The following is a 27,889-nucleotide window of genomic DNA, read 5'->3' as shown; positions in this document are numbered from 1 at the left end:
AAGAAACATAGAGCAATGGAAAGACCAGAATGTTCCAGAATGAACACAGTCACTGAGGGAAGCGGTGTGGCTGCTGCCACCCTGTCCTCTGGGCAGACTCCTGGGCAGAGGCAGCACCTGGCCAGGACACCCACCTGGGCCCATGTGTACCATGTACCATGGTGCAGGGGTGGGGGGGGGGGGGGCATCCTCCTGGTTCTCTGCTCTCCTTGAGCCAAAAACAAAGGCCAGGAGGGAAACTGAGGGACTAGTCTCTAAGCCTATATCCAGACTCCACTTCTACTAGAAGCTTCTTCTATTTCAACAGGCAGACCACAGCCTTCCACCCTCACCGTCCTGGCCCCCCATGTGTCCCCTGCCACCAAGCAGAGTTACCTTTGCTTCCCAGCGTTCAGAGAATACTCGTCTACCAGCCTGTCATAGACCGTTCTGATGTCATCCAGACACCCGTTGTCCCCAAAGGCACCCCACTCCATGTTGATACACATGCGCCCCTCATTCCCCTCCAGCATCTCGACGTTCTTCATTTCTTCCATGTAACAGGCATTGCTGCCGGTCCCTGCAACACACAAGGGGGCAGTGACCGGCCGTAGTCCCTGGACCTGGGGTCTCTGGGAGGGCCTGGGGCCCGGGACTCCCGGGAGAGGGGGGTACATTCTTGGGACAAATAAAGCAACAGCTTGGCTTTCCTACTGTTTTCCAGGAAAAGCTCGAAATAGAAAGAGAGTCAGAGTGAAACTACCCAGAGAGCATCTGATTCACTTACTTGAAACCAGGACGTCAAAATCAAGGCCCTCATGGGTTTACCTGCCTAGGCAGAGCTCTGTTTATTTTAACAGAAGACAGTGTGACAACAAAGAACAAGGTCTTCAGGGTGCCTGAGTGGCTCAGTGGGTTAAGTGGGTTAAGCCTCTGCTTTCGGCTCAGGTCATGATCTCAGGGGGGAGCCTGTTTCCCCCAACCCCCACCCCGCCTGCCACTTTGCCTACTTGTGCTCTCTCTGTCAAATGAATAAATAAAATCTTAAAAAAAAAAAAAAAGGAAAAAAAAAGAAAGAACAAGGTCTTCAATGGCAAAAGTTTAGGCAGTATTCAGATTGGAAGAATATTTCTCTCCACACGTGCACACACGTACACACAACTGCATACACACACACATATCTATAAAATAAATACACTGGGGCTGTCACATCATGTCACACCATGGATGTCCGCTCATCCTCACGGATTGAATGGTCATGGACTGCGCCGGCCCGGTCCCCTCCCCCACATGCTTCAGAATGAAGCTCACAGCTGGCTCAGGGAACCACAGTGTCCCAGCACGTCCATGGCACCTTTCTCAAGGTGGCAGTACCTTGCCAGTCTGATGTCACAGCCCTCCTTGAAAACCTGAGGATGCTCCTGAGAAAAGGGACCTGCGTCTGGGTGCACACACCAAGTCTGACATACAGTTCCCAGGGACCCAGGAGCCTCTGCTCTCCGTCCCTGAACTGCCTAGTCTGTGGGCCCACAAGGACTGCGGTGGGACCACCAACGGTCTGCTGCTCTCATCCCCGAGGAGCCGAGTACGGAAACTGAGAGGAAGTGTCTGAAACGGTTCTCGGCAGTTTCCGTCACCACGACATCCCCATTCCCGAGGTCCTGGGCCTTATCTCTGTGAAGGGACTAGAAAATGTAAAACCAACCAACTAACCACGGAATGCTTGCCCCCCATATTTGGATCTGCACCTCGGTCACCTGGGAAGCTTATTAAGATGCAGATTCTGAAGCGGAAGGTGGGGGGCGAGGCCTGGGACTCTGCATTTCTAACAGAAATTCCAGCAGGACCCCACTCCCTGAAACCAGGCCCCAGAGTACCACCAACCCGGCCTCGATGGGATACAGATAGACTTTCAGCCCCCTTGGGGGACACAAGGCAGTCCCCACTAGCTGGACCAAAAGGGCTTGGGTTGTTTTCGTCCCCTTTAAAGAAAGGTATGTAGAATTCACCAACGCTTCTCCCTGTGGTCACTGGATTGTTTGGGGTTTTTGTTCTCTCAGTTCCCTTTCACCCTTAAGTGTGAAAGAGAAGAGCCGCCCCAGAAATGGCCAGGGGTGCCCAGAAAGCCGAAACATAAATCATATTTCTTGCCAACGGGCGTCAGAAGCAAAGGGATGGATGGGCGGAGGGAGGAGGAAGTGGGTGTGACCGCGGCAGGGGAGGGGGCGGGGCTGGGACAAGCTCCACCCCACCCGCTCGCTCTCACCCGCTGCCAGGAACAGCTCATCAGGCAGCCCTGAACTGAGCAGGAAGGCCAGGCCCAGCCTGGCGTGGGGAATAATGTGCTGTGTCACTCTGGATCTGCGTGTCACACCTAAGCCCGTTCAGAAGCTGAGGTGCTGGGAGGGGTGGGCGAAGAAAGCTTAGCAAAAGGAAGGAAGGAACCAAACAGCCCCAGAGTCAGGCCCCCAAAACCTTACACCTGCAGCTGCTCCCCAGTTTTCAGAATTTTCTCAGGAGCCAAAATGGTTTTACAAATGAAAAGGTCTCCCGAGCACCAGGAAGGCAGCCTTCAGGGGCCTTCTCCCCATCTCCCAGACATTTAGCAAAGGGTCTGCCCAGCAGGCCTGCTGGCCCTCCTTGACCAGGTAGGGCCTACAGAGGTTGGCCAAGAAATAGGGCCTTCACCCAACATTCGGACACCAGGAGCAGACTCAGTGGGACAAATGGTCTTCTCACAGCCCGAACTGATATGCTTCCGATATGACGTGCTCTCGAGTCCAGACCCCTCCTGTGCCTGGACTATAAGGGTTCCCCCAGAGCCAACCTCTCTGTGGCCCACCCAAGTGGCTGGGATTGCTCACGGGACAGTGGCTGCTAGAAGCAAAACGGTGCCCGAGACTACTCTCTGGCCCTTGCCCACAGTCAGGGGAGAGGGAGGGCTCTCTTGCCTTCCCAGTCATGGGCTCTCACCCCTCAACTCCTGCCGGGTGGCCTTCCCTATAGGCCCAGTGGTTGCCCTGGTGGCCAGGACGGCCCCAGGTACTCCCACCCTGTCCACCCAAGCCCTGTGAGCCATCTGGGGCCTTGTTCCAGGACAGCTCCATTCTGGCTATCTGGTCGCGAGCCTTGGGGTTGAGTGTTGGGAGGACAAAGTCCCCTGACAGCTCTGCAACCTTGTTCCAAACTCTGGAGGCAGTAAGAGGACAAAAGGGACAGATAGAGTGTCTCCCACAGAGGACTGAGCTGCTGGCTTATGGCCCCACAGAACAGAAAAACCCAGCCTTCCCTGGCCCAAAGCGACAGACTTTCCAGGACACCCACCTACGATGAGTCCAACCTCGCAGGTAGGCTCCTCATAAGCACAGGTCATCATGGTGCCCACCGTGTCATTGACCACAGCCACCACGTCCAGGTCAAATTCCTTTGGAAAGAAAGGGACACGGCTTTAGGGGAGGGATAGTGCTTCGTGGTGCCTCAATTGAAACAGCTTCCTCACCAGTCTTTAAGAGGTGACTAAATATTCCTTCACTAACTAAACACCTGCTATTAATGATGAATCGGACACTGGAGAATTAAAGAGAAGAAGCATGCCACCCATTTCACAGATGCTGCCGAGTGCCACAGAGGCAGCCTGGAGGGAACCACTGAATGGAGAAAAGAGAGACTGTGGCCGAGCAGCTCTCTCTCGGGAGTTCAGAGTGTTAGAGCCTTCCAGAAGGCAAAACAGAACACCAATATCCATTCCTCAGAACCCGTCCTTCGGAAACAGCCATGCAGGTACACAAAGATACTGACTGCATGGCTTGCACGGACCAGAAATCTAGATCAGAAGGGGCTATGTGCGAACCTGTGTAAGACATGGTTCCAGCAACCACCACGCTGCTGTGTGGCCACAGGAAAGGACACGTTGGTCTCTGTGTGATGACAGGACAAGATGCCTTCCTCACATTAAGAGAAATAAGCAAGGTGTAATAGTGTGCGTACGGTAGGGTTCCTGCTACGAGATGTGCGTACATGGGTCGGTCTCTGCACAGAACTAGGGTCAAGAATGCTAATGGGGACAGCGCTGATGTGGGCCAAAGAAGGTCACCAGGTTTTTTTGTGATGGGATGGAAGCTGTCTTACGTACTCTGCTGGGTGCAACCCATAAAGACCCATTCACATCAGCCTTCCCCATGGCTGGTGCATTTGATTACTCTTTTGAACTACAGGCATTCGGACTTTTTTTTTTTAACTAATTCCCTCATTGATAAATCAAACAACATTTCTGGAATTTTCCATTTTATATTTTTTCAATGTCCTCCAGCCAAAGACCATCAGAAATACACCTACAGTCAAACAGAGCCGGGCACAGGGACCAGGTGCCACGAGGGTGACAGCTTATGAGCATCTTGGAACAGGTTAGAAAGCACCCACCCAGGATTTGAGCCTGGGCTGGTGGTTTCCGGGAGGGCTCGGAGCGGGGCTTGCCCAGGCCTTGAGGCTGTCCGGAAACAGGGCCACTGTCTGAGTGCGTGCTCAGCGCAGACATGAGTACTGACTCCTCTCCTTCCTGTCTAATTCCATCAGTTATGGAGTCATACTCCATGTTCACCAGGAGCCCAGCCACCAAGGCTGACTGGGCCCAGTCACCAGGGGCTGCTTTTTTCTTCTTCAAGCTGTCAGAGAGTCATGATTTTACCTTTCTTAAACCATCCTTTAACAACATAAAACCATTCACCTCCTGTTTACCTGCTGACAGTTTAGGGAATCTGCCTGCCCAGGTCACACACGCTTCTGTATTGTCTGAATTCTTTACGACCCAGCAAGGACAATTTTTATAACCCCCCCAACAGTGAAAATTTAAAAAAATATCTTTTTAATAGTTACCTCTCTCCTTTTTATCGCTTCCCTTAGTAACGTGGCTACATCATGCCCCACGCAGTCAGTTGCCTTAAAACCCTTCGTCCAGGTGATCAAGATTCCCTGAAAGAGAGGAAAGGCACCAGGTGAGTCCCGTGGCATCAGCCCTTCTGGGCAGAACATAACATTTCACTCCCAGGGAGATGAGGTTAGAGCATCTGAGGCCCAAAGAAGGGGCCCTCCACGGGCCTACCCCCTCCTAATGGTCCCCGTGGCCAGCTGGTCCACAATGCCCATTTCATAGATGGAGAAACCGAGACGTAGATACCCCCTGGTATAACCATCTAGTTCCCCTAAAGAACAGTCTTTGAACAACATCAGTGGAGAATACAAACTTTTAGGAACACTGTTACTGCCTAAAGCGAACTTTCAGTTTGAACAAAGTTCTACATTTGCTAGGTTTGTCCTCGACTACAATGACCAAAGGTGTCAGTGAGGACGAACTCCTTAAACAATGCGGAGCTTTAAAAACTGCAGAAAACACAAGTTTATATGGACCTAGCTGCTGAGATGTGAAAATGCTTCAGAGGAAAAACCCCTAAGTCAGCACGGTGAGTTGATTAACTCACTTCCAGAAGTGGCCCAACCCCGCCTCCCTAGCACTGCCTAACGTTTGCCTTAAATCCCAAGGTTCCATATGAGCTCATGCCGCTCCGGGGGCTCCCTCCCTGGCCACACCCCCACCTGTGACCCAAGGAGGCACCCGTGGCTCCTCCAGCCTGACAGCCTCCGTCTTGTGTCCCGGAAGAGGTGGGTGTGGCAAATGATACAAAATCAATAGAGAAGGGTCTTAAAATGAAGCGGAGGGCATGACAGAAAGCCGGATTAACCCACTGTGACGTGGGAACCGTTCCCGACACCAAAGGGACGGGTGAGGCTGGGGGAAGCCTCGAGGCCAGCACCATCCGGCGCCTGCAGGGAAGAGACTTACCGCATCCAGGCTCGTCTGCTTGCAGGGGAACGAGAAGGTGAAGCCCAGCGGCATTCTGGGGCCTTTGATCCCCATGTAGTCCAAGAAGTCCGAGATGCAGGAGACAATGTGGTCAAACAGCTGCAGGAGAAAAGAAGGGATAACCCATGCTCTCTGGCTTCATGCTTCAGGGCACGCACGCCAGGGCACATTTCCACGCACGCACGCACACAGGTGCCCCAACACATGCAGAGTGAGCACACCCTCGGGAACTCCGCAGTGTTGCTGAAGGTGCCCAGTGCTTGCAGGCCACAAGGACACGACAGCAGAGCCACATGCACCCCAAGGCAGATTGGGGGCGGACCGCGGAGGACACTGAACATGTGACACATGTGGGCCATCGTGGCATCAAAGCCAGACTGTCTCACCTCTTCCCCGGTGCCCTGCATGATTTCAATGGGAATGGCATAGATCTTGTTGTGCATTTCCACCGTTCTCTTCTTCCCACTGCGGATTTTCACCAGGAGGACACGGAAATTTGTTCCTCCAAGATCAAGAGCCAAAAAGTCACCGTGCTCTGTTAGTCAAGAACATAAACAACATCAAAAACAGCTAAGCACCTTGTGGCAGCCAGTAGCCCCAAGACTCGAGCCCCCGTATTAAATACAGGGGGGAAGCCTCAGCTTCTGTTCCCTCCAGCACATAGCTCGGGCTCAGGGAGGGTGGGCACAAACACTCTGACCGCCACGACCTTCGAGCCTCACTGCAGGGACTGAAAACCAACGGATGAACCAATGGTCCTGATAAACAAACAAACTTCTCTGGGGTTCCTAAAAAGCGTGGCAACAGTGAGCCGGTTTTAGGGAAACTCACAAAAAAACTGGCAGTTTATATCAATGTGTAGAGTGTTTGTAAAAATGTGCACAGTCATTCTCTTCCCTGTACTTTTCCTCTGCAACGTGACTCTGCAGTTCTTCCCATCGGAAGATGGAGTCGGTTTCTCCTCCCCTTGGCTCCAGCCCAGCCCTATGACTCGCTCTGGCCGACAGAGTGTGGCAGAGGCAAAGCTGAGCCAGTTCCAGCCCAGGCCTCCGAGAGCCTTAAAAGTCCCTCCTCTCCTTCATGGGCCCTGATGCTGCCATGTGGACGAGCCCGGCGGCCCCTGGAGAATGGGACTCACAGCCAAGGCCAAGACTGCACCCTCGCTGAGTGCGGACGGCTGGGCGCGTGAGCAAGGCCTCCGGGCTGACCCAGAGAGTGCAGACGCACAAATGTGTCCAGCAGAGACCCTCTGGGCCTGGTGCAGAGGAGCAGTAAGACGTGGTTGCCATTTGAGGTCACTAGGCTTGAGGGTGGTCTTGAATGCAAGGGTGTAACACAGTTGTAAGTCACTTACCCATGGGAACCTAATTCCCACCACACATCTGATTTCCAGGCCCACCCAAGGAGCCCCTCGAGTCCCCAGAGCGCTCAGCAAGGTCAGCTGTAAGGGCTGGATTCTGTTCTCCCACCTGTCTGGAGCCCCGGACCCATCTGCCCCGCCGCACACCATGTCAGGAGCTAGGAAGGGTGCACCGGGGCATCTATCCTTCTGCCAGTGAATGTATTTGGGAGAGGACCCATGGCCATCCCAGCGTTGTGGGACCGGCCCAGGCTCACTGCTGGAAGAACACCTTCTGATTCTGAGCGGGACTGTGGTTTGAGAGATGGTGCTTGCCTGGGAGGCCGGATCCAGGGCAGGTCGAGTGCCCTGACTCACACACGGGGCCAGCCAGTGGGAAAAACGGAAAGCAAAGGGTTGCGTTTCTAGTTCCTGCCAAAAATATATGCATCCGCGACTTCCCTGCAGCCCTGTTTGGCCCCTGATGGGAGAAGCAGGAGAGGTGCGTCGGCCCCGGCAGAGGCCCTCACCGGTCCCATCTGGAGTGCTCCGGACAAAGGAGGGCAGCATCTTGACCACCGCCTTGTCATGCGTCTGCTTCCTCAGGCCCATATCCATCTCCGCCCGCATTCTCTTCTTCACCTCCAGCAGCATGTCCTTGGTGAGGCGGAAGTGGGCCAGGGTCTCCTCGATCTGCCGGTGCTGCTCGGCCAGGCGGTAGGCCACCGCGGTGACCATGGCGGCCCCCTTGCCACTGCCGCTCTCCGAGAGGAGGAAGCGCACATCGGAGTCAGGCACCAAGCGCCGCAGGGTCTTGTGGAACCGCCGGGAATACCTGGGGGCCAGGGGGGAGGAAGCAGGCCACAACCGTTAGACTAAGCCATCAGTCAAGGAGCTCGGGTTCCCCTTTCTTCTCCCACATCTGAATTCCATGTTCTAGACTTGATGTTCTCAGCACCCAAGTCATACATGTGCTTTGGAGAAAAGGTGGCAGATGCAGAGAAGTAAAAAGGAAAAATGGAAGGGCCCACAGTCACACACATTAAGACGCGAGTATCAAATACAGAAAACTCGGGGTCCACAAAGGGTTCTGTCCTCCATCACGAGATGGAGCTGACAACACAGAGGTCCAGAGCCCGGTGTTTGGAATTCAGACAGATCAGAAGACAAGGACAAGCTCTGCCACCTGCATTAGGTGACCCTGGGCCTGAGACTTAACCTTGGAGTCCATGAGGACTGACAGGATCTGGAGGATAGTGGGTGATGGGAACTAAGTGAGTTCATCAGTTGCTTATTCGATTGGTTACTGGCTCTGCGAATAACCACTCTTGTTTTCTATTTTCACTTGCCCTCTCCTTCCGCCCCCAAGAGTCAAGACATTCTTTATCGGCCAGAAGAGAACTTAAGGACTCAGTGAGACACAGAAGCTCCCCAAAGTTTATGGTCTGTTTTAAGTGTGGAAGGCTGCTTGCCAAAGGAAACAGGGAAACCAGAACCCCAAAATATTAACACTGACCAATGCCAGGGGTAGGATAAAAAAAATCCCTTCTAATCTCTGTCATTTTTTGAACTGTCTCAAGTTTCTATACCAAACACCTGTGGTTTCTGAAAGAGAACACATCTGATCAAAGTCACTGGTTGTACTCGTGACATTGGAGATGAAGAGCTGGGGAGGCGCTGGTGGTGACCGGTTGCACAACAGTGTGCACGGGCTTGAGACTACTGAACTGTATACTCAAAACTGGTTATGACAGTAAATTCCATAGTGTATATTTCACCACAATTAAAAAAAATGTTTAAAGTGATGTTGCAAATCCCTTTCTTATCCAAACATTTGCCAAGAAACCACCGATCCCTCAAAAAGATAGCTGGTTTCATTATCAAAATTTTTACAGTTACTGGAGCACCTGGGTGGTTCAGTATTTAAGCGTCTGCCTTTGGCTCAGGTTATGATCCCAGGATCCTGGGATCGAGCCCTGCATCAAGCTCCTTGCTCTTTGGGGAGCCTGCTTCTCCCTCTCCCTTTGCCTCTGCCCCCTTCTTGTGCTCATTCCTTCTCTTGAATAAATAAATAAAATCTTTTTTAAAAATTACAAATACTTTAAAAATACAGAGAGATAAAATTATAAACCTAACAGATAAGGACATGTAACGAGCTCACGCCCTAGCTGCTCAGTACCAGAACGGTTTCCATTTAAGTCCACATTCGTGTAACTGTGTTTAGAACTGGCTGTGAAGGGCCCACAAGACCACGTCACATGCACCTCGCACACAGAGTGCCAAAACATCTGAGATCTTGTGCAAAACAATCATATCATGGGCAGCTATTGTTAATGACACACAAAGACTCGGAATTTCATCTTTAGCTTTCGAAAACTGGACCAGCCGTGTTCTCGGTACCACAGAAGGCTTCTGCGGCTAAGGGGTTTGGTATACAAGAAGGCAGCCCCTCATCACCAACAGGGACCAGCTCTCACATGCAAAGGTCTACAAGCTGCCTATTTTCAAAAGGTATCTCTGAGGGCTGGGGGGCCTTCCACAGGAGCTTCCAAAACAAGAATGTGGGCACTGCAACATGACCCAAGCAAGCTACAGTGAGGATGAAGGTCTCTGACACAAAATGGATAAGCAAGAGAACTTAAGATACAGACACATTCCACCCAGTGTTCCCGGCAGCACAGATGTCTCTAACACGACGGAAGAAGTGATGGGGAAAGGACAGTACAGATGCAACACCAGGAGAACTGACTGAGGGTTGGGTACTTCTCAAGTGGGCAATTCTGATCTTTCTGCCCAGAACTACAATTGTCTTGTGTGCCAAAAACCTTCACTGGGTGCAAAAGTCTGACCTTTGGAGGAAGTCTTCGGCCCAGATGGGCACTGAGTGCCAATGGTAGCAAAGGGCAGACTCACTGTGGGTGCGTCTTGTAAAGAGACCCGTCGACACCAACCGTGGTCCGCAGCCTGGGTGTGCCCTTGTTATCTCGAAGGCGGTTCAAGATGGCGCCCAGTGTTGCAGCCACCAGGTTGGCAGAGCGAAATGAGACAATGGTACACACGTGCTGGACTGAAATACAGTCGTCGTCGGATGGCTCCACTCCCAGGCGGGTCAGGATTTCTTTGGCATTGTGGAGGCCTTCCTTATTCCTGTGAGGTTAGAGGCCAATAACCGTGAGTTAAGGATCCCATTGGGGAGCACAAAGCACTGAGGGTCCAGAGTCCTGGGAAGGGGAAATACATTCGCCATGTGTGGGGGAGGGAGGTGGGGGGGGGGTATGGGATTAAGACTGTCAAATGCCTGAGAAGAACACATGAAGGAGTCTCCTCCATAAGAAATATCAGGTAATAAGAGAAAAAACTGTGCTGGGGTGGGACATGACATGCCAGGGCCATAGAGAGAAGTGCAGGTGAGACGTGGCCACCTTCGCCCGAGAGCTCGGTGCTCCGGAGACACAGGCAAATCTGCTCTTGAGGTCTGTCTGGGAGTCGTCCTGGGATGCGGACACCCCTTTCCTTGAGGTTTTCCAGTCAAATTTGAATTTTCTGCATACCCGTTCTGTGCGTCTTTTGTTAGATTCATTCTGAGGTACTTTAGGATTTTGTTACTATTATAGACGGTATGGTATAGATGGCATATATCAATATATATACATATATGTATGCTCCCTTTTTTTTCACCTTCATGTACCACAGTAATGTCAGATGTTTAGGGAAAACGGAGTCAGCGATACCCAGGAACACTCTGTACCATCTTTGCAATTTTCCTCTAAGTCTACAAATATTTTAAAATAAAAGGCTTATTTAAACACATGCATATTTTAACTATTGCCAATATATAGAAATGCAGTTTGACTTTTGTACCTTATCTCCAGTGAACTCCCTAACCTCTTGTTATTCTATTCACTTGTCAAGGTATTTCTGGTGTCCCACACAGACAATTAACATCCAAATAATGATAATTTTACTTCCTTTTTTTTTTTTTAATTCTTATGCCTTTAATTTCTTTCTTTCCTTCCTTCCTTCCTTTTTTTTCTTTCTTTCTTTCCACTGGCTAAGACTTCAGAACAATGCTAAATAAAAATGGGTGACACCATCTTACTGCAGATTTTAAAGAAAATGCTTTGAACGTCTGCCTTGGTGGGACACTCAGGTTCTGTTGAGACACATTTACGGCAGTCTACCTGTCTTCTTGCACTAGTTCAAGTGGGCTTTTGTTTCTTGGTAACCAAAGAGCCAACACCAGAAGAGGCCAAAGGGAAGGCAAGCATTTCCTGACTGTCAATGGCTCTGAAGACCCGCCATGGGCCTCCTGCCCCCTACCTTCCCAGTAGCCAGAAGCTCGGAACCTGGCGTCCTACTGACAGTCGCTCTGCCCCAAGAGCTCCTGGGGGAGAGTGATCCGAGGGTAAATGCCCGGGGATGTGAGAGAGGAGTAAGTCCACATAAACCCCTTCCAACTTCCACAGCTGCCTCCTCTGACTGCAGCCCACTGACCTGCATATGCCCCCAGGAGCCAGAGCTAGGAAGCCACCAGCTTGATGTCTCTGGCACTCAGCAGGGCAGTGGGAACGACAGCCTCATGTGGAGATGAATGGACGTCTCTAGCACCGGACCAGCCCTATCTTTCAGCAGAGCGCCTTGCCCGGCTACCTGTCTCCGAACCGGGAACCGAGCCTGGTGGCCCACGGAGGCCAGCCCCAAGACACCAGTTCTTCAGACCTGGAGGCGCCCAACCACATCAGACTGCCCTAGGATCAAGTTCACCCTCTTCCCTCTCTGGGTTCAGGCCCACAAGTCACAGCTGGGGCAGAGACGCCTGGGTTTCTCACGGCAGAAAGAGCGCAGTCAGGTGGCTGGCTGGTCTCGGTCCTCCCTATCGGCCCCGTCTCAGCTGCTAACCACATTTATCAAACTTGTGCCAGGGAACACATCGGGCTGTTAAGAGGTGAGAGAATGGGAGGTGGGCAGTGGGAAGGGTGTTTCAGGCACCAGAGAAGCTTGGGAAATTGGGGCACCTGGGTGGTTCTGTCGGTTAAGTGTCCAACTCTTGATTTCTGCTCAGATCATGATCTCAGGGTGGTGGGATCGAGCCTCAAGTCAGGCTTCACACTGTGCATGGACCCTGCTTGGCTGTGTGGGATTCTCTCTCTCGTTCCCCCCACCCCCGTTCACATACGTGCTCTCGTTTTGTGTCCCCCCACTCAAAAAAAAAAAAAGAAAAAAAGGATTTTGGGAAATTATAAGTCAACCAAAATGAACTGTTTTCTTTAATATATATGGTAATGAATACTACAGATCTCTCAATGGAGAATAAATATGCAGTATTTCCCAATCCTATTAGCCACAGAACCCTTTCTTCAGGGAACACCCAATTATCTTGAGGTCACCAGGGTTCTCTAAAGCAGAGTCTGGAGAAGGTCCTCACATGTCCCAAGGGGCTTCTAAGCCCAGGGCCCAGGCTCAGTGAACTCCTTGTTCCCCAGTGGAATCTCAGTTTCCTGGCCTCTAATCACCAGCCCTCACATGTGTAGGTGGGCAGGGGTGCGGGGTGGAGTGAAGGGAAAGAGAAAAGCCCGAGGGGCAGCACCTACTTCTCAATGGCTGACACATCACTGGTCCTGAACTTCCCCCTGGTGAGCAGCTCCGGGGTGATCCGCCCTTCAAATAAGAGGCTCTCCTTGGCCATCTTGACCAGGATCAGTCGCACCAGCTCCCCCAAGTACATGCCACTGACCATCTTCTCAAACCTGCAGGAGAAAAGCACGTGGCACCTTTCAGGGCCTCCCTATAAGCGTCCTCCCAGGGCGGCTCATGAGGTGCAGGACAGACAGGCAGGAGGCAGAAAGGAGAAGGAGGAGGCACTGCCTCATGCTCACGGGCTCACCAGCAGGCAAAATCACACACCTGTGTCACTAAATGACCACGACACAGCAGTGGAGAAGGGGGCGTCTCCTCCAGACCCCACACCCATCGCCAGGGCAGGGCACGGGGACAGGCAGGGAAGGCTGCCCGGAGGTTGAGACTGGGGATGACGAGGAGGCCGCCCCAGAAACGCAGAACACGATCATTTCTTACAAAACACTGCACTATGCTTTTTAAAGGGCCTTCCTGCCCATCACTCCAGCAGGGAAGTCCCCGAGCCCTGTGACAGAAGGTGGCTGGAAGTAGTCTCTCCATTTCCCGGCTCAGAAAGGGTAAATGCCTTCTTGGGGCGGGGGGAAGCTGATGGGGCTGAAACACAGCCACGCCCCACAGAACCCCTGTCGCTGGCCACCCCTCCAGCATCCACGTTCTCCTTCTCTAGCCAAAATGACCATGAATTTGCTTTGGGGAGCCTACTCCTCCCTCACTGACATTACCCTAAATCCCAGGGGAGGGCTCTGAGCAGTTCATGGGCAGCCACAGGCCAGTCCCAGAGTATATCCTCTCTCTCTCTCGCCTCCCTGGGAGGTGGCAGGTCTGGAAGCGCAGCAGCCATTTTGAGCCCAAGGCTATAGGAGAGCGGCGACCACAGACCAGGGCTCTGTGCCACCTCCGAGCCAGATTCGGGCCCCATGTGTTGGTGAAGCAGGGGCCAGGAGGGAGCTCCAACCGGGACAGACCACAGCGGCAGGCTGACATCCAGGAGCCTGCCTCTCCCCCGAGGGAGCCTAGCTGGCACCCCCAGAGCTGCCTGTGACACAGCAGAACATGCTGCTCCCCCCTGAGCCAGCCTGGGTGCTGCTGGGACCTGAGCACCTGGCCCCCCTTTATCCCAACATGGGCACAGAGAAACACGGTCCGCATTGTTCCCGCTCCGGACAGGACCAGACACGACCGCCCCAGCCAAGGTTGTGTCGGAGATCCCTGGCAGAAGGGCGCCTCTCTGAGGCCCGGCCGTTCCGCCAGCCTCTCTGAGGCCCGGCCGTTCCGCCAGCACCCCAAGGACCTGTGGGAACTGCCTCTGTGTAGTCCCGATCAGGAATCTCAAAGCAGGCAGGAGCCAGACTGTCTGGGCTGCATCCTGGCTCTCCACTGACCGTGCTTTCTACTCCCTGCTTTCCTCACCTGGATACTGGGGAGGGGGGAGGGCCCGCTGATGAGGTCACCGTGCAGGGCTCATGGGGGGGAGGTGCTACCGTGTCTGCATCAGGAATGTCTCACGCTTTTCTAAGCACATCACGTGTACTAACTTGCTCCATGCTCAGTACAGTCCCATGAGGTGGACAATGTCCCTATCTCCATTTCACAGATGAGGAAACTGAGACCCAGAGTGGTCATATCATTTGCCCAGTCAAAGAGCCAAGGGGTAGCAAATCCACACTTGGAACCCAGTTAAGCACCAGAAGCTAGGCTCTCAGCACCATGCTGTCCTGCCCCTCTTGTGGGCAATGCCATCAAATGTGAGCTATCACTGTTAACAGCTCACTTCCTCCCTAGGCAGCTGGCCCCCTTCGGGCGATGTGACAACAGAAAAGCTTCTTCCCCTTAGCAAGAGCTAAGATCAGCCTCCTGGCACCTTCTATCCATTGCTTCTCACTGTGCCCTCCAGAGGCATGCAAAATGATCTCCCTTTCCCATAGGACGTCTTTTATGTACACAGATCCTTTGAAGCCGTCAGAGCAGCAGGACGAGGAAAAGGCACCTCTGATGGGCCTCACTCGGCCCACTGGAGGCACACGGACACAACAGGCTCCTTTCCCACCGGGACCCAGCAAGTGGCGACCTGCCTGGTGGGAGTCAGAGGCTGATGACCACAGGCTGGCAGGCAACACTGTGGTGCTGTGGCCTTCCTGCCCGCTGGCATACCCAGGCAGGGCTGAGACCCAACGGGGCCTGGGGACAGGCTGGGAGGGGCGGAATGGGAATCATGGTCAGACAAGGGGAGCAAGGACTTGATGGCCAGTCAGGAGCTCCCCTGGCAGCCAGGGTGTGCTGGGACCAGCACCCCAGGGACAGAGAGGTGGGACAGGTCTGAGGCCATGCTAAGCGGGACTAGCAGTGTGCAGAGGTCTGCAAAGTGGGCAGAGCGATGGTAAGCACGGGTGTCTGGGGATGGACTTTGCCACCATTCAGACGGAAGAACTCTCCAGGTCGAAGCATCCTGCTCACTGCTGGTGCTGTTTTGTGAGGCAAGTGTCTCCTTGCCTTTTGAAGGATGCGGTAAGGAATCACACCAGGCAATGGCATTCAAAAGTCCAGACACGACACAGAAAAAGAAGATCAAGAAGCCCAAGGAGACAGGAGGGGAGGAGAAAGAGAATTAAAAATGAAAGAAGATGGGACTCAAATCCAGAGTAGGAGATAGGTATGTGACCAGAATCTCAAAGGCCTAGAATACAAGGACAGCAGGGAGGAAGCTGGGTGTCTGACCCCTTTTAGAGAGACACCGCCTAACTCCGGGGCCTGGCTGGGGCTGCTGACTACTCCGAGCCGTCCCCTGCTGTCCTGAAAGCAGCAGGTCACCAAGGAAGGCAGGACCCACAGAGCTACCATGCCGATGCCCTTCCCGGCAACCGTACATTGTCAGGGTAAACTTCAGACAAAATGAATGAGCGGGTGTGTAGGGGTCCAGAGCCCATCTGGGGGTTGGCCTTTGTGCATATCCCACATGCCTACATTTTCAACCCTGGCTACATACTGTAATCACCTGGGGAACTCTCCGGCTCCTGAGGACAGCCCCAGCCCAGGCGCAGTGAGAGTCAGAACTAGGAGGGAGGTAGGTAGGGTGAGGGGTGCCTGGGCAGCAGTATGTTCTTAAAAGGCCTTTATGTAACTCTGATATGCAATCAGGGATGAAAAATCACTCCTCCAGACCCTTCCTGATAAACGTTTGTCCGAAAATGAGAAGAGCTGACTCTTAGACATTCTAGAAGCTCACTCTAGAAACTCAAATTTTCAAATGGGGCAGAAAACCCTAAGCCCAAACCAGATCAAGCTCAACCAGGACTCCTGGGGCAGCTTGTCCTATCCCAGGGCCTTAATTTTCCCACCAGTCAAATGGAGCTAACACCGCTCCCTGACAAGAAGGACAAGATGGCTCTGAAGAACCCGGCATTGCAAAGACGACAACACAGGGAATCCCCAAAAACTTAGACAAGGAACCTAGGAAAAGAGCAGAAATTTTTTTGGCAAAAAACTCTCTGACCAGTAGCCTATTTCCAGGAATACATGATGTAACTCAAGACGTTATCCCTTCTTCAGCTTTTTTCTTAACAAGAGCTGACCTCTGGGGCTCGGTTCACAGGGAAACATACATACACCCTTCACTCTTACACCCATTCACTGTTTATTGACCCACCCATCTGCTAGCCATCTAGCCACGCCCCTCCACCCTCCATCCATCCTCCATCCCCACCATCCATCCGTTCAACCATCCACCCATCTCCCCCCACCCCCATCCTTCATCTGTCCATCCCCATCCCCCCTCCGTATCCACTATCCATCCACGCATCCCTCCAGCCATCATTCCAAAAATGCTTATTGCAAGGCAACTGTGAGCCCAGTTCACCATTCAGCCAAGGGCTATAGTTCAGCCCCTTAGAAAAATTCAGAAATAATTCAAAACGGATGGCAGCGAAATCCAGGTTTCCACCCAAGCCACAGGAGATCCCCCCACTGGAGCCAGGACAGATGGGCCTGGGTCATATCTGTCAGTTATCCCAGGTAACTGCCCTGCTCCACTGAGAAGGCAGCAGTCCCCTGCCCTTCTGATTAAGGGCATGATGGACACTACAGCTACATAATGTCTTATCTGAAACCCCTGGGGTCACGTATGCTTGCAAATGTGGAAGCGAGAGGGTTTTAGAGTTGTAACACGCTGCATATGTACATATTACAGAATATCCCCCAGAGGTCCCTGAGACAGCAGGGCCATCGAGTAGAGCCGCAGCTCTCCCGTGAACGGATGAGTAGATGAACAGATTGGGGGAAAAAACACCTTTGGCTATCAGAGCTTTAACACTGGCATCCTTTATCCCAAGCTGGTACCCCAGTCTCTGGATACAAAGTAGATGTTCAAACTGGGTCTAAGAACTTGGCATTCTCTAACAAACCCAGGTTACTTGCCACCGCCATTCCGGGTGGAGGGCGGCTGGCCATTTACACGATGCCATTAGCTAGGGTGGAAAGCCCCCTCATCCAGCCCGGGGTGCGGAGATTTTGGGGGGATGGGCTTCAAAAATGACAAACGAACTCCCATGTCTCTCTGGCACGGGATAAGGACCCATAGCCAAGAGACTCAGCACGCTGACAGCACCTGATCCCAGGGCGAGGCAGCTGGCAGGGCCGGCAGAGAGAGCCAGCAGCCCGCCGGCATCACAGAGAAATAGGAGCACGCACTGCAGGAACCAAATAGCTCAAATCAACAAATGCCCACACCGCCTCGAATAACATCACTCACACCTCTGCAGCCGGGAGCTCTCCGAGGCCAAAAAGAACCGGCCCAGTATGTCTGATGTTTGTTACCAACACTGACCCATCTGCCCATACGTAACATGGGGGAAGTTTCTCCATGCTCTGGGCTCCCTAAGCTCTGTATGACTCCAAAGGTTTGCCCCCACTCCTCTGCAGGACAGATGTTCAAACATGGGACACGCCTCCCCAACTAGCTCTAAGGGGGTCCTCAGTACCCTTGGAACCCAGCGCAAGGCGCTCAGGACGCTCACTCCCCTGCTCGGCAGCCGCCCTGCCTGCCACGGGGCCTCACTTCCCCCGGGGCAGTAGTGCAAGTGACTCCAGGGTGCACGAGGGTTTTGAAACCCTAGTTCTACACTTCTGTGCTCTTCATCTTCAGAACTTTTTACCAGGACACAATTACAGCGTAATTCAACAAAGAGAAAATCATTCAAAACATGCTTTTTAAAGCTGCAGCTGCTACAACCGCGTAGCTAGCCAAAGGAATGAAAGATTGTGCAGATTTGATGGGCTTCAGCTTTGTGATCACCTGCCTTTCCGCCCCCCTCATCTCAGCCCCTAACTCTGGCTAAGTATCCCCAAGGTCACGCACACAACGGGGCAGAAAAGGTGGGACTCACAGCTGCTTCCCGGGGTTGAGAGAGCCACGGTCGATCTCCCGGTCGAACTCGGTACGGATGTCCTCCAGAGACCCGTCGTCCCCAAAGGCCCCCCACTCCGTGTTGATGCACATCCTCCCCTCGTCGCCTTCGACCAGGTCGATGTGCCTCAGTTCCTCCATGTAGCAGGCATTGGTGCCAGTGCCTTGGAGAGAAAGAGGAACCAGCTCAGGAGCTGCGAGAGCGGGCTGCCTGTGCCTTCTAGAAACCCCGGCTGAGGGCGGGCATGAGGAAAGGGGTGACGTTACCGATGATGAGGCCGACTTCACACTGCTGGTCATCATAGCCACAGGTCATCATGGTCCCTACTGTATCATTCACCACAGCTACAATGTTGGCGTCGTAGTCCTGGGGACACAGAATGGGGCTGTCTCTGTCCACTCTCACATGGGAGCAGAGATCACTGATGTCCAAGAGGGCACGGCTAGTGGCCCCCATGTTCGGAGCCAGCACTGCTCCTGCAGTGGGGTGTACCACTGCTCCTGACTGCTGGCCCCCAGACCAACCGGATGAGAGTGCAGTGGTTCCAGCACAGAAACCGCACGATCACCTTCATTACCCGGATTAAGACTCTCTTCCGAGCAGAGGCATAGCCCTCCGCAAACCACGCACTACAGCCCCATGCTGACGGCCCTTGTTCCAGCCACGCAGGCGACCCCCGCATGTGTCAGCTGCCTCCGCACAGCCCAGCACCCCAGTCAGGAGGAAGCAGCTCCCACCCCTCATGGGGTTCAGGAACTCCATGCAGCGCTTCTGGGAACCCCACTTTGAACCACCCTGACCTTCCGGGCTGTGGACTCTCCCTGTTCATCTGCCTTCAGGCACCTAGCGTGATGCCTCCGGCCATGCCCAACTGCCCCCAGGAAGGGCCTGGTCTGTTCCAGACCCCAGCCTCCTCCCCACACCGCCCCACCTCCACACAGCTGGGATAGGTGGCCCAGAGAAGAGTTACCCCGCGCTTCTTGATGGCTTTGTTAAGCAGCTTCACCACATCCATTCCCTCCACGCCGCTCGCTTTAAATTTCTTTGTCCAGGTGATCAGGATGCCCTGCGAAGGAGAGCCGGTGGGGGTTGGATGAGGGCTGGGAGTCCTGCAGAAGCCCCAGGTCCCTGAGGAGGCCGCTCGAGGGCCGTGAGAAAGCAGAGGCCCAGAGAGGACAGGCGGCTCCCTCCAGATCACAGCGGGTAACCACAGAGCCAGACTCCGTCCCGTCTCCTGTCCACCCACTGGCAGGACGGATCTCTCTGGGGGATGCCACGGAAAGAAACCGTGCGGCTCAGGCTAGAATCCAGCGTGCAAATCTGCCTGGATGTCGATTACACAGCCAGACTTCAAGTAAAAAGAGAACAAGAGAAATCCTGTTACTACCTGATCCCCCTCCATGCTGGCAAGCCAGAGCCCAGCTCCCAGAGCCCGGAGGAAAGACAGGCAGAGCCAAATGGGGAAGAGAAACAAAATGTCAGGAGAATTCTTGGCTACTGAACTTCTAGAGCCAGGTGCTAGAGACATAAGGATAATACCCAGCGCATATGACTTGTGCCTCTTCCCTAACTTTGGAATTTAACCCCCATTTGTAAGCAGCAACTCCACTAATGGGTCCAATAGGCCCCATCTCTGTTATGTATTATCAACAAGACTAGACAGCCAATGGTCACTCACTTGAGAATCGGGAAGGGTAGGAATTTTAGTCTTTGCTTTACATCTTTATATTATCTATATAAATAGCATTATATAATTGCTTTTGTATTTTTTTAAAATCAAAGAGTCGAAAAAAATAAATGTTATACTTAACTATTTTTTCTCTGAATGGAGAAATATGCCCACATATGCAGCAGGGTGGGAAAGAGCTGTGGTTCGGGCCCCGTGGGCCTCTGAGGTGCCACAGGGGTGGGTGCTTGCCCACACGCAGCCCGCCCCCGCTCACAGTGAAAGCCACACAGAACGGGGCGGTGCTTAGGAGATGTGGTTCTCTGTGGCTCTTTGTTCAGCAGCAGCCTGCTCCTAAGCCAGGCATTCCAGAAACCCCTAGACCCTGTCTTCTTCCCCTCAACCCCAACCTGCAAAAGCCTCAGAGAGTATGTTGTGGAAAGAATATGGAGTTGCAAGTCAGGAGACCAGTCCCATTCTCACACCTCTGCCCACATCCTTGTGGGCAGCTCCCTGGATTCCTCTGAGGATCACTTTGCTCATCTGGGGAATAAGGCAGCTGGTTTAGATCTGGAGAATCCAGAAGGTTCCAGGCAGCCCTGAAGAGTGTGCATAGCATCCTCCCCGCCCATGGGTAATTAGTCTCACCGGCTTCCCAGCAGGCAGTGCAGCCCAGCCTAGGAAGCCCTCCTCGGATGGGGGTCAAGGCCTGGGAGGGGGGACCCCTCTCACCTCTCTGCTCACAAAGCCCCTCTAACAGACACATCTTCCCTGCCCTGGGGGGCTCTCCTGCCTCTGAGGATATTCTCTCCTCCTTCTGCAATGCCTTCCTCCCCAGAAGATGGCAGCTTCTGTGGGGCGGGCCCCATCTGCTCCCTGTCCTCTCCCAGGGCCTAGCCCAGCCATCCGGGGATGGCACGTAGGCAGTGTCCCTGACGACGGAGCTAGGTCGAGCAGTCTCTGCCCCCCTTTTCCCAGGGGGATGTGATTGTCACGTCTCTGCTCTTAGAGGCCAAGGAAAACTTAGTACCAAGAACAGGCCTTGAGAAAGGTTCAAGAAGATACTATGGAGGCCAAAGTGATCCAAACACCTTGGAGGTGTTACAAGCCAGACACCAGAGAGTCTGGATAGGCCAAAGCAGTCCTAATGGGGACGGGGACAGCAGTGTCCCAGAGGTCTTCAATGGGGGGAGGGGGAAGGAACGGGTGACAGGAATGTCTGGGATTCTGGCCCTAGGTCTGCCATTAATAAGCCCTGTGACCTTGGGAGGTCTGGTTTTCCAACTGGGCACTGATTGGTTTGCCCTACTAAGCCCTCAAGCCCCCTCCTGCTCCAACATGATGTGATGACACAAAGGGCACAGACAGAAGGGCTCCGAGGGCATGAAGCAGTGGCCAAGACAGGACGCTTACCCTACCAATAAAGACACAGAGGGGAGCTGCCCAGAAGCGTGGAGGGGGCCATATGCACCAACGCTATTCTCCTGCAGGGAAGCAGACTGGTTAGGAGCACCGGCCCGGGAGCCAAACCGCCCAGAGTGAGTCTGGGCTCTGCTGCTTCCCAGATGGGTGATCCTGGGCAGGTTCCTGACCCCTGCCAGCCTCAGTGTCCTCATCTGTAAACTGGGCGTGTTTGAAGATACTGTGTTCACTGTGGGGTGCGCATTCGAACAGAGACCCTGGTACCTGATGGCCCCTCGGTAACATGAACTCTCAGGGTCCCTATTATGAGAGGCTTGTTCACAGGTCGCTGTGTGTGTTTTCTGTCTCTCATGTCGCATCTACTCAATTCTGTCTCCGTGCGTGCCATCCGAGGCACAGTGGTGCCCTGGGGTTCGTCTGAGTCCCTCCCTGCTGAGCAGGTGAATGAATCAACAATGACCCACAACACCATGGGCACGAGGACCCAGACGGAGGTCACAAAGGGCTTCTCTGGGGATGGAGCTGTTCATGTGCAAAGCTTTGGACATGAGCTGCTCGGGTGCAGCCCGGGCACCTGAGACATGGGGTCCTGACCAGACTCCCCATTCCCGGGACAGCCTCCAGGTAAACTCCACATTGCACAACCCTGACAAAAGGTTTGCCCGCCTCTCACCACTTCCACCAAACCTACTGTCTTTTCTTTCACTTGCTTGGATTTTATAAATGTCCACACCTACCCCGTCTCCAGAAATATGGAAATCCCTAAGTAATTGAAAGACAAACACAGTAACACGATCTCACGTTAATTCCTACAAATGTTTCTTGAGAAATACAAGATAGGCGGGCCATCTGTCCAGGAGAGCAAAAGGGGAGAAAGAGTTGGGAAAGGGGGCTCATTGACTTTCCCACTCTGGGGCTCCTGCGGGGCCCGCCAAGCCCAGAGTGTGCTTACCTCGTCTATTCTGGACTGCCGACAAGGGAAGGAAAATGTGAATCCCACAGGTAATTTCTTGTCCTTGATTTTTTTTTTCTCCATGAAGTCTCCCAGGCACTCAGCCACATGATCAAAAAGCTGGAGGAAGCACAAGAGAGCTGTAAGGAGGGAGAGAGGGGAGCCCACATTTGGGGGAAAAATGTAAACACTTCCCTCTGCACACACAGAAAAGAGCGCGGCCATAACGGCTGCCCATTCCCGCGACGCCCTGCAGCACCCCTACAGCACCCCGCAGCCCTACCGGGAAAGCCAGGCTGGGTGTGAATGCTAGAGAGAGTCCCTTAAAGAGAGACTTCCCTGCAAGACGGCACAGCGCAGGAAGCCATTCAACCCTTCAATCAGAACTAGCCACTGGGTGCTGAGGAAATTTTAAAGTACTAGAAAATCCCCCCAGCCCTCCATAACAGCGGAGCAGAGGGTCTCTATCAGCCCAGGGGTGGCGAGGTGTCTGGTCCCTTCTCTGGATCTGGATCTTTATCTATATCTACCTCAGTCTGTGCAAATTCCAAAAATTCTATGGGCCATTCCAGAGCCTCTAGCCCACTGGCATGATTTCACAATCTTCAGACTGTCCTATTTTTACTTTTTACTGAAGTCGGATACACACGCACAGAAAAGTGCACACAGCCAAAGCACAGCGTTCACTGGCTTCTCCCCAGCCCACCTGCCTGTGTTGCCAGCACCCATGACGAGAAACCCAGCTCTGCCAATGCCCAGACTCCTCCCTCGCACCCCGCCGCCTAACCCCACAGGGGCTCTCAGTGGTCACTGTGAGGTCTAGCGCTCTGGATTCGCTCTGCCAACTGTCTACTACGCATAAATGCAAGGAGGGTGCGCTCTTCGGTGTCCGCCTTCTCTCCCTCCACATTACGTGTGGGAGAAACATCCACACTGTTGTGTGCCTGTAAACTAGTCATTCTTGTTGCATTCAGTGGATTTCAATTTAAATTCACCTGCTCCGTGGCCCATTGCCTGGGATATGCATATACATCTTAGGAGCCACTAGAAAGAGCACACAACATGATTTCCCTAGCCTCTGCACGAATACCGTCAATGATGGAAGGCAACCTTTTTGGATCTCTCTAATACCTCCCCTCATCTCTAAAATGTATCCAGAATTGAATATAATGTTTCATATGTGTTCTGAACACAGGAGAGCTTAGTTCAACTAAGACTTTCCCTTTTCCTCGGCTCTATACCTCTATTAATGTAATCAAAGCATATATATGCTCTTTTGGCAACCAAGCCAGTTTAGGTAACCCTGTCTTTTTCACATGGCTGTCATAACACTAGACCTCCTTTATGTATGGGACTGACAAAGTCACGGAGCTTCCAGAAGGCCAGAAGAAGGCAGTGTTGGCAGGCCCAACCACATGGTCACAGGAAGCAACCCCAGCCCATGTTCCCAGACAAGGCTCTCTTCCCGGAAAGCTTTCCTTGCAGGGATATCCTCAAGAGGGGGCCGGAAGTCATCGTTCCTATCCCCAACTTTCCTCAGAAGTTTCTGACCCAGCTCTACAGTCTGAATTTCCTGTGGGGGTAATGGAAAACCCGCCAATTTTGATTTAAGAGCCTCTGTCCCTGAATCACCATTACTCACACTGTGGCTGCAGCCGGTGACTCTGAATGAAGAGACACATGACCAGCTTCCCTGGAGGAGCCCAGCTAAGTCTCCAGCGACCTACATTTCTAAGTCACATAAAGCCATCACTAAGTCCGTCAGCGAGCCCCAGGTCATCTGCTCTCACAAGCCCCATGCCCCGCTGTGACCCTCCCAAGAGATGGCCCCCAGGGCAGGAGGAGGGTGGAAGGAAGGCCCAGGCAGGAAGAAACAGGGAGACGGGAGGCTGCAGAAACGGATTCCCACGGATGAGGCGCTGTAGCGCTTCCAGATCCAAGCCAAACACAGCTACCCCGCAGCGCTCTGTTAAGAAGGAAATGCCCACAGCCGGGAGCTCCCAGCCTGCTCAAAGAGACCGGAAGCCACCACCACACTAACCTAAGCCTGTGACCGACCAGGGAGGGAAGCTAGTCTGCCTCGCTGGGCTCAAACTTCTTGTGTCTAGGGGCGCCTGGGTGGCTCAGTGGATTAAGCCGCTGCCTTCGGCTCAGGTCATGATCTCAGTGTCCTGGGATCGAGCCCCGCATCGGGCTCTTTGCTCGGCGGGAGCCTGCTTCTCTCTCTCTCTCTGCCTGACTCTCCGCCTACTTGTGATTTCTCTCTCTGTCAAATAAATAAATAAAATCTTAAAATTTGAAAAAAAAAAAAAAAAAACTTCTTGTGTCTAAAAAGCACGATTTTTTTCTTTCCAAACAATGCAATCATTATTTTTAAAAACCCCAGAGAGTCAGTTTATCCCCATTGAAAAGGGTAAAAATGATGAAAACAAAAATTTAAATATTATTCAAAATTTCCCAAACTAAATAAGTGATTTAGATTATTAAAGCTGAAAGATGAACTGAACTTTTTGGGATAGCGTGTGTGTGTGTGTGTGTGTGTGTGTGTGTAAAGAGGGGGGAAGATAAAGCAAATAGTTAACGGTTGGTGAATGTGGATGAGGGTATATATTGGAGGCTCCTGGTGCTTATCTTAAAACTTCTCCATAAGTTTAATATCATTCCAAGTAAAAGGTTTAAAAATCTATTTAAAATTCCTGTATGTTTCAGAAGATGAGACCACCACCCCGTGAATTCAGGGCTGTTCAGTCTGAGTCTCTGCTGCTTCACAGGCACGTGGGGCCCTTGGCCTCCTGCCGGGATTCTACAGGTCTGTCAGAAAAATGGCCTCTGATACTTGTGTCTAACCTCAAACCAAACTTCTGAAGCAGAGTTTCCTGTCTCATCCCTACTTTCAACTGCCCACCCTCTTCCTCAGCCCCTGGACTCTCCTCCACAGCCCTCACATTTCCTCGCCAACCAAAAGGTTTAAAGACAAAAAGACCAGACCCAGGCTCAGAGTGGTCCACGTTGCTGAAACCCTACCAACCGGGCCCAGACTATGTGGGTGCAACTCCCAGCTCCACCACTTCTGAGCCGTGTGACCCAGCAGGCGGGTGCTTAACATCTGCGCCTCTGTTTTCTCATCTGTAAAATGGGACGGGCGGAGAGCGGAGGGCGCACACAGAGCTCCGTGAAGTACTGCGATAATAACACAGCATCGTTCCCCTTATCGCCACCCTCATCACCTTCTCTTTGCAGACTGCTTGGAAGGGGATGGGGCAGAAGCAGACAGCAGGAAACAGTGACCTTGGAGCTGAGAAGATGGAGACAGAGGCTGGGACAGAGGACGTCACGGGGGGTGCAGGAAGTAGTCGTCACTGTGGAAGTGAATATACAGCCAGGTGGGCCCCTGTTGGGGGCACCCCCTTAATTTACAGACCCTGCTCCTAAAAGGTGAAGCCCAAGTATATAGGACCATCTCAGCACAGGGGACAGTCCTGAGGGCAAAGGCAGCAAGGTGGCTCAACCCAAGGCCAGTTGGAACAGACAGTGACAGGTCAGTACTCGCTGCCAGGTGGGAAGAGCAGGCTGCCACCTGGAGGCTGCTGGTCCCGTGCAAGGACGAGGCAGCAGTCGCCAGGCTGGACTGGGAGATCCAGCAGCTGGCAGGCCTCGCGCACCATCGGACAGATGGGCCGGTTTCTGCAGCCCAGCAGTGCGGGGATAAGCAGGGGAACCTCCAGGCAGAGCCATCCAGTGAGTGACACACTCATCTGTGCTGGAGACAGTGTCCTCTTCAATGCTGCCTGCAACCCAGTCGGATAAGCTCTGAACCCAAGCCCCCAGGAGCACGTGAAAGGCTAGGATTAGCCCTTTTCTCTCAGAACAGAAAAAAATAAAAAAATAAAAAAATAAAAACCAACCAACCAACAAACAAAAACCACGGAACCAGCAGAGCACTGGCTCCGGACCCACCCACATTAACTTAGAAACAAAGTAGAGCCAAGAGGAGAAGGCTCCTGGGTCTCATCTCAAAGTCCAGCTTAGAACAAATGAATTTTCTGGAGAACTTAGTCATGAACCTTTAGGGGAACACACCCTTCCTAAAGCAAACAGTTGGCGAGCTCTGAATACATATCCGGGGCAGCAGCCATGACTCGGGGGGCAGCAGCCATGACTCGGGAGGCGAGCTCCAGACCAGAGGGGCCGGAGCAGCTATGGGAGGGCGGGAGGAGCAAACCCCACGCGTGGCGGGCAAACAGCACACAGGCAAACTGGAAGCCATGATCTGGAAGCAAGGGCCCCACCGCTCACCACAGCCAGAGAGATGGGGAAGGGCAACAAGCCCTTCCGATGGTGCCCGCAGCCCCTTGGTCAGCTCTGGAAGACAGCCCTCCCAGGGGTGCCCCACCAAGGGGACGGGCCTCAGGTATCAGATGTGAGGAAAGGAGGTGGTGCCTTTCTGAACCAAGGACTCACAGGAGGCTATTCAATCCGGTAGCCAGGAGCCCTTGACCAGCCCTGGGGCCACAAGCTCACATTGCTGCGGCCCCACAAGGTGACATGAGGCCTGGGCCCCAAATGAGGTGGGTGAGGAGGCCAACGACCTAAAGAGCTGCTTTCACCCAGGCGCTCTGCGAAACCTGCCCCAGGGGGCCAACCCCAGGATCCTTAGGAAATGAATGCATTTACCCACAGAGCTGCCGGGCACCCTCTTCCCAGCACTCCCCTCCCACCTGCCAATTTTCCCAGATGGTGGGCTCTCTTTCAGTGGTCACACCTTTCCACCCAGCAGCCCCTCTCCACGTGAATCTATGAGGGACTCCTTCCAGGGGCTCAGACACCAGAGCTTGGCGGGGGGCAGGTTCCCGGAGGCAGGAGCCCACTGGGGCCAATCAGAAGGGAGCAGGGACCCACCTGGCTTCCGCTGCCGTGCACGATGTTCTCCGGGGTGTCATAAATCTCGGATTCCATGTGAACATTCTGGTTTTGCTCATGATTCACTTGTACCCTCAGAATTCGAAAGGAAGACCCGCCAAGATCCAGGGCGATGAAATCTCCCTTTTCTGTTTAGGGAGACAACAGGGATCACATCAGGGTCACATGTGACGGGAAGGCCCCACACACTGCCCGCCTCTTGACGGGGCCCAGCTGGCCTGCTTCCCTCATGCAAACCTCATCCAACCACTGCCTACCCGGAAAACACGCCAGGGAAACCTCCCCAGCCTGACACGTGCGGGCCAGCTCCAAGCAGGGGAAGGCAAGGGCCAAATTCCATTCAGAGGCCCACCCTCTGGGCTTTCTCTAAGGCCCAACCCCTTCCCCCAGGCAGCACCATTAGCCATAAGATAAAAAGAGCATTTCAACTCCAAGAACACCCTATACCTGAGGTCGGTCCCCTGCCTTGAGTTCCTAACACACCCCCACTAACTACCCGTGGGAAGAGGGATAGGGGATAAATTGTGGTAAAATCTACATAACATAAAATTCACCACTGGAACCATCTTTAAGCAGTGATAAGTACAATGTTGTGCCTGCATCACCACCACCATCCATCTCCAGAACTTCTCCCTAGAAAACTCTAGAACCATTCCCTGCTCCTCCCCTAGCCCCTGGTCACTGCCTCTCGGCTTGCTGTCAGCATGGATCAGGATGC

At 53.2% G+C, this 27,889-nt stretch overlaps 1 protein-coding gene across 4 annotated transcripts in view; it reads right to left on the bottom strand.

The window, feature by feature from the left end:
* The window catches only part of HK1 (hexokinase 1), a 112,652-nt gene that overhangs the window by 5,310 nt on the left and 79,453 nt on the right, over positions 1-27,889 (bottom strand). For all 4 annotated transcript variants that reach the window (XM_082715231.1, XM_082715232.1, XM_082715229.1 and 1 more), the window contains 13 exons: positions 27,151-27,299; positions 22,252-22,371; positions 19,182-19,277; positions 18,478-18,577; positions 18,191-18,374; positions 12,767-12,922; positions 10,089-10,322; positions 7,706-8,010; positions 6,223-6,371; positions 5,816-5,935; positions 4,852-4,947; positions 3,304-3,403; positions 376-559 (listed from right to left, as the gene is read on the bottom strand). In XM_082715231.1, coding sequence (XP_082571357.1) covers positions 376-559; positions 3,304-3,403; positions 4,852-4,947; positions 5,816-5,935; positions 6,223-6,371; positions 7,706-8,010; positions 10,089-10,322; positions 12,767-12,922; positions 18,191-18,374; positions 18,478-18,577; positions 19,182-19,277; positions 22,252-22,371; positions 27,151-27,299 — 1,993 coding nt within the window. The remainder of the gene's footprint in view (positions 1-375; positions 560-3,303; positions 3,404-4,851; positions 4,948-5,815; positions 5,936-6,222; positions 6,372-7,705; positions 8,011-10,088; positions 10,323-12,766; positions 12,923-18,190; positions 18,375-18,477; positions 18,578-19,181; positions 19,278-22,251; positions 22,372-27,150; positions 27,300-27,889) is intronic.

This window comes from Mustela nivalis (assembly GCF_964662115.1).
Source record: "Mustela nivalis genome assembly, chromosome: 2".
In the NCBI taxonomy this organism is placed as follows: Eukaryota; Metazoa; Chordata; class Mammalia; order Carnivora; family Mustelidae; genus Mustela; species Mustela nivalis.
The sequence above is the reverse complement of the archived record's forward strand: the minus strand, read 5'-3'. Positions and strand labels throughout refer to the sequence as shown.